Source organism: Oncorhynchus mykiss, chromosome 13 (genome assembly GCF_057628025.1).
Source record: "Oncorhynchus mykiss isolate SJ-2025 chromosome 13, ASM5762802v1, whole genome shotgun sequence".
Taxonomy (NCBI): Eukaryota; Metazoa; Chordata; class Actinopteri; order Salmoniformes; family Salmonidae; genus Oncorhynchus; species Oncorhynchus mykiss.
Window position 1 is genome coordinate 48984400 of NC_143034.1, and position 12563 is coordinate 48996962.

The window sequence follows — 12563 nt, forward strand, 5'->3', positions numbered from 1 at the left end:
CCACTGAAGCTGGTGCCCCTCCTGGCCACAATAGGGACAGAGTTCCAGCTGTCTCCGGCGACGCCACTCTGCCACGGAGAGGTGTGTGGCCCCTACCTCCATGGGTTCAGGCTCTGCCTCAAGACAGCCAAAGGAGGGAGGTGAGTGGCGAGGTTGACACCGGCGCTCCCAAAGAAGATTATCCAGACCGATGGCCATCCTTGTAAAGCTATGTATGTTGTCATCCTGACATACCAACTCCATCTGGACCCCTTGTGGAATAGAGTGTGGAGCCCTAGCTCATTCCATCCGCTGGAAGCTGCGACAGTCTGTAAGGTGATGGTGTACTACGAAGTGGTCTGAACACCCTGCTGGAGTTGTAAAAGTCACTCACCTCCCCTTCTGCCCTCTGGAGAACGACCGCCCTGAAGAGAGCCATGAACCTCTCATAGGAAACCAGCTCCTCCTCTCCTCTCTCCCAGACGGCCGTAGCCCACTCCAACGCCCATCCGGTCAGCAGGGAAATGACCGTGGCAACCATATGTATTATTTTATTGCAGTTTATTGCAACGTACCCGCCGCCTACTCGTCTTCTTTCTTTGGATTACCTGCCATTTTGGGGCCTAACTATCCACTGCCTTCTTCTCACCTGGAATAACACTGTGAAATTACAAAATTACAAACTTTGTTATACAAATGCGCTGTATACGCCTTCCACTATCTGTTTCTCTCGTGTAAGAAGAAGCCATTATTTTTCCTCTCTTGTTTCTGAGTAACTTGGTCACGCGGCCATAGACAAAGAGCCTCCGAGAGTGACCACAGTTTCCAGTCCATGCTCTTTTCGTATCTTTATCAGGCACAGCTGTGTGAAGATATGAAGAGAACAGAGGCTAGCTTGAGCAGCAGCGACAAGTCTATCAGCAGAAAGGTGTAACAAAACTGGCATTATCACTTGTTTGTTCAATATGTTCCCATCATGATCTCACACACACTGTCAAACGCTCCCTAAAACACTTCTGCGAGCAGGCCTTTCTAATCGACCTGGCCCGGGTATCCTGGAAGGATATTGACCTCATCCTGTCAGTTGAGGATGCCTGGTCATTCTTTAAAAGTAACTTCCTCACCATTTTAGATAAGCATGCTCCGTTCAAAAAATGCAGAACTAAGAACAGATATAGCCCTTGGTTCACTCCAGACCTGACTGCCCTCGACCTGCACAAAAACATCCTGTGGCGGACTGCAATAGCATCGAATAGTCCCCGCGATATGCAACTGTTCAGGGAAGTCAGGAACCAATACACGCAGTCAGTCAGGAAAGCCAAGGCCAGCTTCTTCAGGCAAAAATTTGCATCCTGTAGCTCTAACTCCAAAAAGTTCTGGGACACTGTAAAGTCCATGGAAAACAAGAGCACCTCCTCCCAGCTGCCCACTGCACTGAGGCTAGGTAACACGGTCACCACCGATAAATCCATGATTATCGAAAACTTCAACAAGCATTTCTCAACGGCTGGCCATGCCTTCCTCCTGGCTACTCCAATCTCAGCCAACAGCCCCCCAACAACTTCCGGCCCTTCCTTGGACACTGTGCTATCTAACCTCCAAACGAGCTTCAACGCCATTCAACACTCCTTCCGTGGCCTCCAACTGCTCTTAAACGCTAGTAAAACCAAATGCATGCTTTTCAACCGTTCGCTGCCTGCACCCGCACGCCCGCCTAGCATCACCACCCTGGATGGTTCCGACCTAGAATATGTGGACATCTAGAAGTACCTAGGGGTCTGGCTAGACTGTAAACTCTCCTTCCAGACTCATATCAAACATCTCCAATCTAAAATCAAATCTAGAGTCGGCTTTCTATTCCGCAACAAAGCCTCCTTCACTCACGCCGCCAAACTTACCCTAGTAAAACTGACTATCCTACCGATCCTCGACTTCGGCGACGTCATCTACAAAATAGCTTCCAATACTCTACTCGGTAAACTGGATGCAGTTTATCACAGTGCCATCCGTTTTGTTACTAAAGCACCTTATACCACCCACCCCTGCGACCTGTATGCTCTAGTCGGCTGGCCCTCGCTACATATTCGTTCCCAGTCCCACTGGCTCCAGGTCATCTACAAGTCCATGCTAGGTAAAGCTCCGCCTTATCTCAGTTCACTGGTCACGATGGCAACACCCACCCGTAGCACGCGCTCCAGCAGGTGTATCTCACTGATCATCCCTAAAGCCAACACCTCATTTGGCCGCCTTTCGTTCCAGTTCTCTGCTGCCTATGACTGGAACGAATTGCAAAAATCGCTGGAGTTGGAGACTTTTATCTCCCTCACCAACTTCAAACATCTGCTATCTGAGCAGCTAACCGATCGCTGCAGCTGTACATAGTCTATCGGTAAATAGCCCACCCAATTTACCTACCTCATCCCCATACTGTTTATTTACTTTTCTGCTCTTTTGCACACCAGTATCTCTACCTGTACATGACCATCTGATCATTTATCACTCCAGTGTTAATCTACAAAATTGTAATTATTCGCCTACCTCCTCATGCCTTTTGCACACAATGTATATAGACTCTCTTTTTTTTCTCTACTGTGTTATTGACTTGTTAATTGTTTACTCCATGTGTAACTCTGTGTTGTCTGTTCACACTGCTATGCTTTATCTTGGCCAGGTAGCAGTTGTAAATGAGAACTTCTCAAGTAGCCTACCTGGTTAAATAAAGGTGAAATAAAAAATAAATAAAAAAATAAACCTGCTAAACTGCCACGTACACAGAGGTTGTATTTTCCTATAAAGGCTGAGACCCAACTCTTGTTTGTTGGGCTCTTAACGCTGCAATGTTGAGTGGATTGTTAACCAGCTCCAGATTTACAAATCTTATAAAAAAAGTTGTTGTTTTGAAGAATCTGCAGTCTCTCTTCCTTTTGATTAAAATTTCCATGACACCTTCCATGGTGACATCACCATGTGGTAAATGATATACCAATACAAAAGAGAGCTTCAAACCTACTACTACTTTCTCAGACCACCCCCAGACAGTCCTAGCAAAATTCTTGCTTGAGAAATTGCCCTTTGCTAAGAAGCTATTTTTGTTACTATTTGACCATTTTGATAGAAAACAATCACTGTTAGGTACTTAATTGTTACCCAGAAAGGATTTGATATTGAGATAAAAACAGCATTGGACCTATAATATGTTCCTTTGGATATTCGGTCTCAAATTCTGCCCAATATAATAACCAAAAATCTCAAATTTGGACTCATCAGACTAAAGGATAGATTTCCACCGGTCTAATGTTCATTGTTTGTGTTTCTTGGCCCAAGCAAGTCTCTTCTCCATATTGGTGTACTTTAGTAGTGGCTTATTTGCAGCAATTTGACCATGAAGACCTGATTCACGCAGTCTCCTCTGAACAGTTGCTGTTGAGATGTGTCTGTTACTTGAACTCTGTGACGCATTTTTGGGGGTTGCAATTTCTGAGGCTGGTAACTCTAATGAACTTATCCTCTGCAGCAGAGGTAACTCTGGGTCTTCCTTTCCTGTGGCGGTCCTCATGAGAGCCAGTTTCATCATAGAGCTTGATGGTTTTTACAACGGCACTTAAAGACACTTTAAAAGTTCTTGAAATGTTCCATATTGAATGACCTCCATGTCTTTGAAGTAATGATGGACTGTTGTTTCTTTTTGCTTATTTGAACTGTTCTTCCCATAATATGGACTTGGTCATTTACCAAATAGGGCTATCTTCTGTATACCACCCCTACCTTGTCACAACACAACTGATTGGCTCAAAAGCATTAAGAAGGAAAGAAATTCTACACACAAATGAACTTTTAACAAGGCACACCTGTTAATTGAAATGCATTCTAGTTGGTTGAGAGAATGCCAAGAGTGTGTAAATCTGTCATCAAGTCAAAGGGTGGCAACTTTAAAGAATCTCAAATATATTTGGATTTGTTTAACACTTTTATTGGTTACTACATGATTCCATGTGTTATTTCATAGTTTTGATGTCTTCACTATTATTGTACAATTTAGAAAATATAAAAAATAAAGAAAAACCCTTGAATGAGTAGGTCTGTCCAAACTTTTGACTGGTACTGTAAATATGGACTGTTTAGTGCCAAAAAATAAGCAGTTAAATACATGTACAATTTAATTACAAATGTTTCTTGATCCGTCTTATATCAGATATACTGTTGGACAGACACTTCAGAACAAACATCCTTTAGATTTTTTGGGGGGGCAGTATCTGTCGTTCCATGTAGTGAATCTGTTATAATAATTTTTTGTTTTTATTGAATCTTTATTGAATCTTGAATCTGTTTTTCCATGTATCGGCTAATAGTAGTAAGGCCAAAAATAACGTTTCATCACATTTTTTTTATATTTTATTTTATACTTCATGGGTTGTTAAAATTCTAAATGACATAGCAAAAATATCCTTGTTATGTCCTTCTTTAAACAATTCCATATAGCTTAGTAGACATTTGACGAACTGACTTGTTGGAAAGGTGGCATCCTATGATTGTGCCACGTTCAAAGTCACTGAGCTCTTCAGTACGGGCCATTCTACTGCCAATATTTGTACATGGAGATTGCATGGCTGTGTGCTCGATTTTATACACCTGTCAGCAATGGGTGTGGCTGAAACAACCAAATCCACTCATTTGAAGGGGTGTCCACATACTTTTGCATATATAGTGTATGTCTCAAACGTTGTTCTCACAGATGGATTATGTTGCGAAACAGAAGCAGGGTTTGGAAGGGACCTCCTGCTATGCTCACAGGGTAGCCACAAAACAACCACATCCTCAGTGACACTGCAGCAGATGACGACTTCCAATATGTCAGATATGTCATTGTGTACTGAACTTGATCACACAGTCTGTGACACAAATTAATGAATTCATTTGGCTTTAGAACTACTCTAACAATGATGCCATGTGGCATGGTTAGCCGAATCTATCAGAACCAATAAGGTAAGAATACTATCTGAATAGTATTTTTCTGAATAACATGAATAACATTGAAGTACAATATCTTTATTCTATTGTTAGCGTTGTCTACCATTGTTAAGATTTCTTTGTGTGAGGTTTGGTGTTATTGTAAACGCATTTGTAGCTTACATTTCCAGACTTTCCAACCTTTTGCTTGACATGAAAGTGATAGTTTAATTCAAGACTTTCTCCTTCTTCTCGACTTCAATACAATACTATATATTTGTTTCCTACACTTCCAGTAATGGTTATTTCACTTCAAATAATGAACTCCAACACAAGGACATATGTGATTGATTGTTTTTCAGGCTTTCAGGTGCCATTGATGATCTCAGTTATTGAGCAGAACAGTCCATTGTTGCCCTCATGGCTGTGAAACAACCGCTAATCAGCTCACTGGTGTTGTTTTACCTGATTCAATATGGTAAGTTGAACTTTTTCTCATCTATTATTTGTGCTATATATTGTATTGATTTTCAAGTGATGTGTTTTCTCAAACACATATCTAGATAGTTATCTCCTATGAGTAGTAATTGGTTGGATTAGCAGGAAATGTTTTTATCACATCAGGGTACCAGCTGAGCCTTATATAGACTATGAGTCTGGGTACCATGGCACTGGCATCACACTGACCACATCATCCTTTTTTCCTGCATTCAGTTGCATGTTTCTGCAATGTCACCTGCACCACAGACTACAACACATCCCTGAACTGTTCCTGCTCAGGCACAGTGCCCTCGTCTCCCATTCTCCTTGAGGCAGAGTGCAGGTACACACTGTTCTCTTTCACTGCTGTGTGTCTGGCCTTGCACCGATAGATTTAAGAGATCACATTTATACATATTTATGTACTGTAACATTTAAACATATAATTTTAAGAAAAACATCTGAATGTTACATAACTAAAACCAAATATGAAAAGGTTTTTCTTCACACAAGCTGTATTTGAATAGTATAATCACTCTTCTCTCTTTTCAGAGATTATGAAGAACAAGTGAATGATAGCTGTGAAATAACACCCTCACAAAGCTGGTGTATAATACAACCAGAAGATTTTTTCATGTTAACATTCGCTGACACTAATTGCACTGCAAGAGTAAAGCACACAGGAAAAGAAGACAAAAGGAAAACAGATGACTCAACTGACTGGAAATTGCATAAATTAGGTAAGTGGAGTAGACCTATGTCATAGGATGGTTTGTACTTTCCCCTGAACATTGTCTCTGATTCAGTGACAAGATATGGCATGAATAAGAAGTGTTTATTATTAGCAGTAAGGTCATCTTATTAGCCACTTATCAGCCAATTACTGGATTGAGTATGGTGTCCTATTCTGCTGTGACACATTTTTATCAGCAGTTTTGAACTTTGCACAGCTTTGAAATGACAGTGTTGAACAGTCTTTACAATGAGGATTATTATGTGATGTGGACTGTGCGTCCTGGGTTCTTATGTATCACCCGCTTTGAAAGCTAATATGGTACAAATGATTGAGCTTTGTGCACTTGAATCCATACCTTTTTCATATAATGGTTCCAACCCAAGCTTCTCGGCCTTTTCTTCCATAGTGAAGCCGCAGCATCCAGTCAATGTACAAGTGACAGAGAACATTGACAGCTACAACGTCACTTGGCAGATGGATCAAAACATTTACCTTGATGAATCCCTCATGTACAGGGTGCGGATTACAACAAATAATAACTATATAAAGGTAAAAAAATATATTTGCTATGTTACATGTTTCCAATAAAATATTACAGTATGTGAAAGACCAGGTCCCCCAAACTGTTAAATATACGTTTTTCTTTTGACCTACAGGATCCAGTCTATTACCCTGTAAGAGAGGACCAGAGGTACCTAGTGCTAAACAGCCTTCAACTGCAACCAGGAACTGAGTATGTGGCGAATGTCCAGGCCTCAGTGAACCCTGCGAGTTACTACCAAGGTCCCTGGAGTGAATGGAGCTCCACCGTAGAATGGAGGACTACAGGTACATGAATGCAGCAAGTTTAGTTTTGACTGATCTGCGTTACATGCTTTTCCTGAATATATTTGATTTGGACTTAATTTTTCAGGTTATAGTAATGTATGAAGTGGAGTAAAATGTCTCTCTCTCTCTCTACACTATGTGTATTTTTTACAGAAGGGGATGATAAGTTATGGTGGCAGTGGCCCGTTTTACTGACCATTCTCCCCTGTTTGATCCTGTGCTGCCTGTGCTACCTCTTTAAAATGTGAGTATGCCTTATTTTTGATCCTTCAGGTAACAGTAAGTGTTTGTGTTTGCTAAACATTTTTTATCAGACACCAACTTGTATCCTCAATTTCTTCAGGTCTGCCAATAAATGAAATGTTCTAGCCTGGTCACTATCATATGTGCTACATCCAACTTCTCTGACTTTCGTCAGATGCCTTGAACAAACAACAGTTGGCTAAAGCACAAATTGATCTGTGACCAGGCTAGAAATGTTCAGCCTCTTGGTGTTTTTACAGAAAGCGTGAATACACTATACACTTTCCTGGCATAACCTCCCACATACACAGAAACCACAGCTGATGCTCTTTACTTGCAGATACAGGAAGTCAGAGCTGCTTCTACATTATCATTATACCAAACCTAACCCATGATAGCACGGTGGTTAGGTTTGCTTCTACATTATTATTAGTAATCCACTTACCCTATAAAACATATTATAACATCTGCATAGAGAGAAATTCCATCTTCCCAGAAATGAAAAGTGAAAGAGTATTTGTGAAAAGCAGAACTATTCAGGTCATGTCACTTTCACATATTCACATATAATTTCCTTTGTGAAAACAACCTGTTTGTCACTTGCCTCTACATCTCTTCCCTGCAGATTGTGGCCGAAGAGGCTACACTTGATGAACTATTCCCCAAGCCCAGAGGACTTTTTCAAGCCTCTCTACCACACATATGGAGGGGATTTTAAGGTAAAAATACAGGCAAAACAAAAATAACTCATTGCGTCTGTGGGACTTGTTCTAAACCCCTTCAGCAGGTGTTGCCGATAGGGGGAACTTCAGCATGGCCAAAAATGGGACTTTCCCATAATCAAATCCCACAATGACTACACATATGAGGGGGGCATTATAATGACTCAGTCTGCAGGGGCTTCAAGGGCTTGTTTTTCAACTCACATGTGGGTAGATGCTCAGTAGACATTGAGCTTACGTTCTACATCAGAGCAGTTCACCCCCCAATGGAAAATACCACAGGTAGAAATCTAAACTCAGATGTTTGCTAGGGTTATATTTAAATATTTCCCACTTAGAGTATTTTATAAATATTCCAGAAAGGTAACCACTTGTCTTTTTTAGATTTGCCTTTTTTATATTATTTACAAAACAATTGACACTCTTATGAAGGGGTAATATCCACTATGCTTAGTGAATACTAAAAACACGTCATTTTTAAATGTAAAATGTATTGCCTTTTAATTTGGCATGAATACAACCAGTCATGATGTTTTCATCTGATTAACCAGGTTTGTATCCAACGTTTTGACGCGGGTAAAGTACGTCAGATACAAAAGTAATGACAGGCCTGATGGAAACTGTAAACTTTCCACATGTCGACCAAACAAAATATGTGTCGGTAAATTGAATTATGCGAGAAATTTCGGTGGAAACGCTTTTATGCGCAAATATTGATATAATAACCATAATTTCGAAGTAAACTTGGAGTCACGCGATGACACGTTGTGCGTTCCTCAAACTATGACTTTTCGGGAAAACATGCACTTTTAGTTGATTAAACTACAGATTAAATACATTATGATTAACTTCACATGGTGGTGAAAGTGCTTTTTTAAAAATAATCTCGCTCTTTTGTCCATATAATCTCATAATGTAGGCTATACGTGCGCTCTAGCCAACAGCGCGCAGATAGCGCGGTGAGTTGTTCCCAAACTGTGGGGGAACTCAGTCCAGCTTTCAATTTACTCTTGAAAGCTGTTATAGTAGAATGCACAAGGAATAATTTCGAAAATGGGTAGTGCATCATCAGTTTTCCTCTTGTCATGTCAGTCATTGCATACCTTAGAGAGATATTTATAACGTGTTATAAATGTCCATATAAACTAGCCCATGTCAGCTGTTTTTTTTAGCCCATATATTTTGTAGCAATGTTCGAGTCACTCAAATATCACGTGCATACATATTAGACATGGCAAAATGTATAGAATTGCAAGAAAATTTGCTTTAAAACTGCTAAATGCTCTCTGCAACCCATGACAAAATGTGTAGAATTTCAGGAAATAAAGACGGGTATGAACAGTTTGTGTCATGAACAGTGCTTGTGCCCAAAGAAATAGACGTGGGGTGCGCGGGATGTTCCCCAGTGCTGGATGGGGTGGGGTACTGAGTGAAAACGTTTGGGAACCCCTGGGCTAGAGCGCACGTGTCAATACCAGAGAGGGCACACAATATTTAAATGTTTTTGTCATTTAGCAGACACTCTTATCCAGAGTTATTTACAGGAGCAATTATGGTTAAGTGCGTTACTCAAGGGTACATCGACCGATTTTTCAAGTAGAAGATTTGGGGATTCGAACCAGTAACTTTTCGGTTACTGGCCCAACGCTCTTAACCGCTAGGCTACCTGACACAAATTATCACACAAATTATTTTGTGAGAAAACCATGAGTTGAAAATACGATGGCAACCCATTTTAACTTATTTGTATGTGCACTACACCATCACGCACATCCTTTTATAGGTAACAAGTAATTTTGATGGAAACACATCTCTAGCGGGAAAATGCGCATATTTGTTTTATGTGGATTCTTTGATATTCGCATGAAGATCTGTTGCCAATTCCTTCAAAAAGTAGGCTACTTGTGCACGTTTGTCCACAAAAATAATAACAGCATCCAAGCAATGCACTGTGCACCCGCCATTTGAAAATGGAAAGAGACATCTGTTAGGCTACAAAACACCAAAAAGTGCAATGACATTCAGGGGTTGTCATATTAGGTATACTCTTGTAGCCTGATGCGTCTTGCTGCCCACGCGCGTTTCAGTCTCAGCCTCCGCCAGTCATCTCTGCCTTGGCAAAATGTCATTGTTCACGTCGAACCACACAGCATTTTGGAGCGTATACCACACTTTTTTAATTAAATTCGCTCAGACAAGCGGCAACGATCGATTCTGGTGTAATAGCCTACAGTTTTCTTGCCATCTTCATTTAAATTATTGTGATGGGCTCATGTTTTACCGGTATGGCGTAATGCCACTATTTATTTTGCTGGTACTCTACCCGACCATGGCGGCTTACTTTCACCCATGACTATAATTATATCCTGATGAAGGAAACAAATGTGTTGGTAAAAAATATTAAAATATCAACAGCCTCTGTCACCTAGCTCTAAAGTGTACACCCAGTACCGTTTATCATCAGGGGCCTCATTTATCAACTGTGTACATTTCTTATTAAATTATTGCAGAGGTGGAGGTTCTAGGATTTGTGCATGCAACAAAATATATGCATGTTTTCATTGATAAATCAGAGCCATATTATATTTGTGAACTCGGGAACGAGCGCTACAATCCCACCTGGAAAAAGCCCTTCATTAACTTTTTATGGTGACAGAAATAGGAAAATTTGCTGTATGATTTGGAAATGTTGTAACTGGGCCATGTCCGTTTCTACAAGAAAGCACAATAGCACATTTGATAACATTTCTGTGGAGGTGTAGGCAGAATGTTTTAACTTCCCAGACATGCCACTATGCAAATCTTATGCCATTAGTAACCCTTAGTGCAATCCATATAGCTTTTTAAAATTATTTTTGTATTGTGAAAAGTACAGTGCCTTCAGAAAATATTCACAGGCCTTGACTTTTTCCACATTTTGTTGTGTTACAGTCGGAATTTAAAATTGATTAAATTGAGAGATTTTTCTTCACTGGCCTACACACAATAACCCATAATATCAAAGTGGAATTATGTTTTTCGATTTTCTTTTTACAAATTAATTCAAAATGAAAATCTGAAATGTCTTGAGTCAAAAAGTATTCAACCTACTTGTTGTGACAATAATAAATAAGTTCAGGAGTAAGGATGCGCTGAACAAGTCACATAATAAGTTGCATGGACTCAGTAGTGTTTAACATGATTTTCGATTGTCTCTGTACCCCAAACATATAATGAATTATCTGTAAGGTCCCTCAGTGAGCAGTGAATTTCAAACACAGATATAATCACAAAGACCAGGGAGGTTTTCCAATGCCTCGCAAAAGGCACCTATTGTTAGATGTGTAAAACAAAAGGCAGACATTAAATATCCCTCTGAGCATGGTGAAGTTATTAATTACACTTTGGATGGTGTATCAATACACCCAGTCACTACAAAGACACAGGCATCCTTTCTAACTCAGTTGCAGGAGAGGAACAGCTCAGGGATTTCACCATGAGGCCAATGGCGACTTTAAAACAATTACAGAGTTTAATGGCTGTGATGAGACAAAACTGAGGATGGATCAACAACATTGTATACTCCACAATACTAGCCTAATTGACAGAGTGAAAAGAAGGAAGCCTGTACAAAATACAAATATTCCAAAACATGCATCCTGTTTGCAACAAGGCACTAAAGTAACACTGCAAAGAAATTGGCAAAGCAATTCACTTTTTGTCCTTATTACAAAAGTGTTATGTTTGGGGCAAATCCAGTACAACACATTACTGAGAACCACTCTCCATATTTTCAAGCATAGTGGTGGCTGCATCATGTTATGGGTATGCTTGTAATCAAAGGGCGGGGGAGTTTTTCAGGATAAAAAAGAAACGGAATGGAGCTGAGCACAGGCAAAATCTTAGAGGAAACCTGGTTCAGTCTGCTTTCCACCAGACAATGGGAGAGGAATTCACTGTTCAGCAGGACAATAACCTAAAACACAAGGCTAAATCAACACTGGAGTTGCTTACCAAGAAGGCAGTGATGTTCCTGAGTGGCCAAGTTAAAATGGAGACTTAAATCTACTTGAAAATATATGGCAAGACCTGAAAATGGTTGCCTAGCAATGACCAATAAACAATTTGACAGAGCTTAAAGAATTTTGAAAATAATCATGGGGAAATGTTGCACAATCAAGGTGTGGAAAGACTCACAGCTGTAATCACACAGTTGATAAACGAGGCCCCTGATGATAGAAGCACCTTTGGCGGCGATTACAGTATTAACTCAGGAGTGTAAATGATATATTTATGTGTTTTAATTTATACATTTGTTTAATTTTTTTAATTCTGAAAACGTGTTTTACCTTTTTCATTATGAGGCATTATGTGTAGATGGTTGAGTAAAACATATTTGATCAATTTAGAATTCAGGCTGTAACAACAAAATGTGGAATAAATCAAGGGATATAAATACTTTCTGTTTGTGAAAAAGTATGTTTTATTGTTAACATACAGTGTTGTGCCTATAATAAAATTAAGACTTTAACCCCTATTTCTCAGCCCCGATATCTATGTACAGTGCCTTGCGAAAGTATTCGGCCCCCTTGAACTTTGCGACCTTTTGCCACATTTCAGGCTTCAAACATAAAGATATAAAACTGTAT

General features: G+C 40.0%; 1 protein-coding gene across 2 annotated transcripts in view; it reads left to right on the forward strand.

The window, feature by feature from the left end:
* Positions 1–12563, forward strand: part of LOC110486324 (interleukin-21 receptor) — a 30930-nt gene that overhangs the window by 7787 nt on the left and 10580 nt on the right. Inside the window, exons 1-8 of one of the 2 annotated variants that reach the window (XM_021557835.3) lie at positions 4675–4962; positions 5289–5404; positions 5641–5749; positions 5959–6146; positions 6549–6691; positions 6799–6970; positions 7124–7214; positions 7839–7932. In XM_021557835.3, the coding sequence (XP_021413510.1) occupies positions 5347–5404; positions 5641–5749; positions 5959–6146; positions 6549–6691; positions 6799–6970; positions 7124–7214; positions 7839–7932 (855 nt within the window). In that variant the 5' untranslated portion in view covers positions 4675–4962; positions 5289–5346. Of the gene's footprint in view, positions 1–4674; positions 4963–5288; positions 5405–5640; positions 5750–5958; positions 6147–6548; positions 6692–6798; positions 6971–7123; positions 7215–7838; positions 7933–12563 lie in introns of those variants that run through there. The other variant, XM_021557836.3, reaches the window with a different exon arrangement.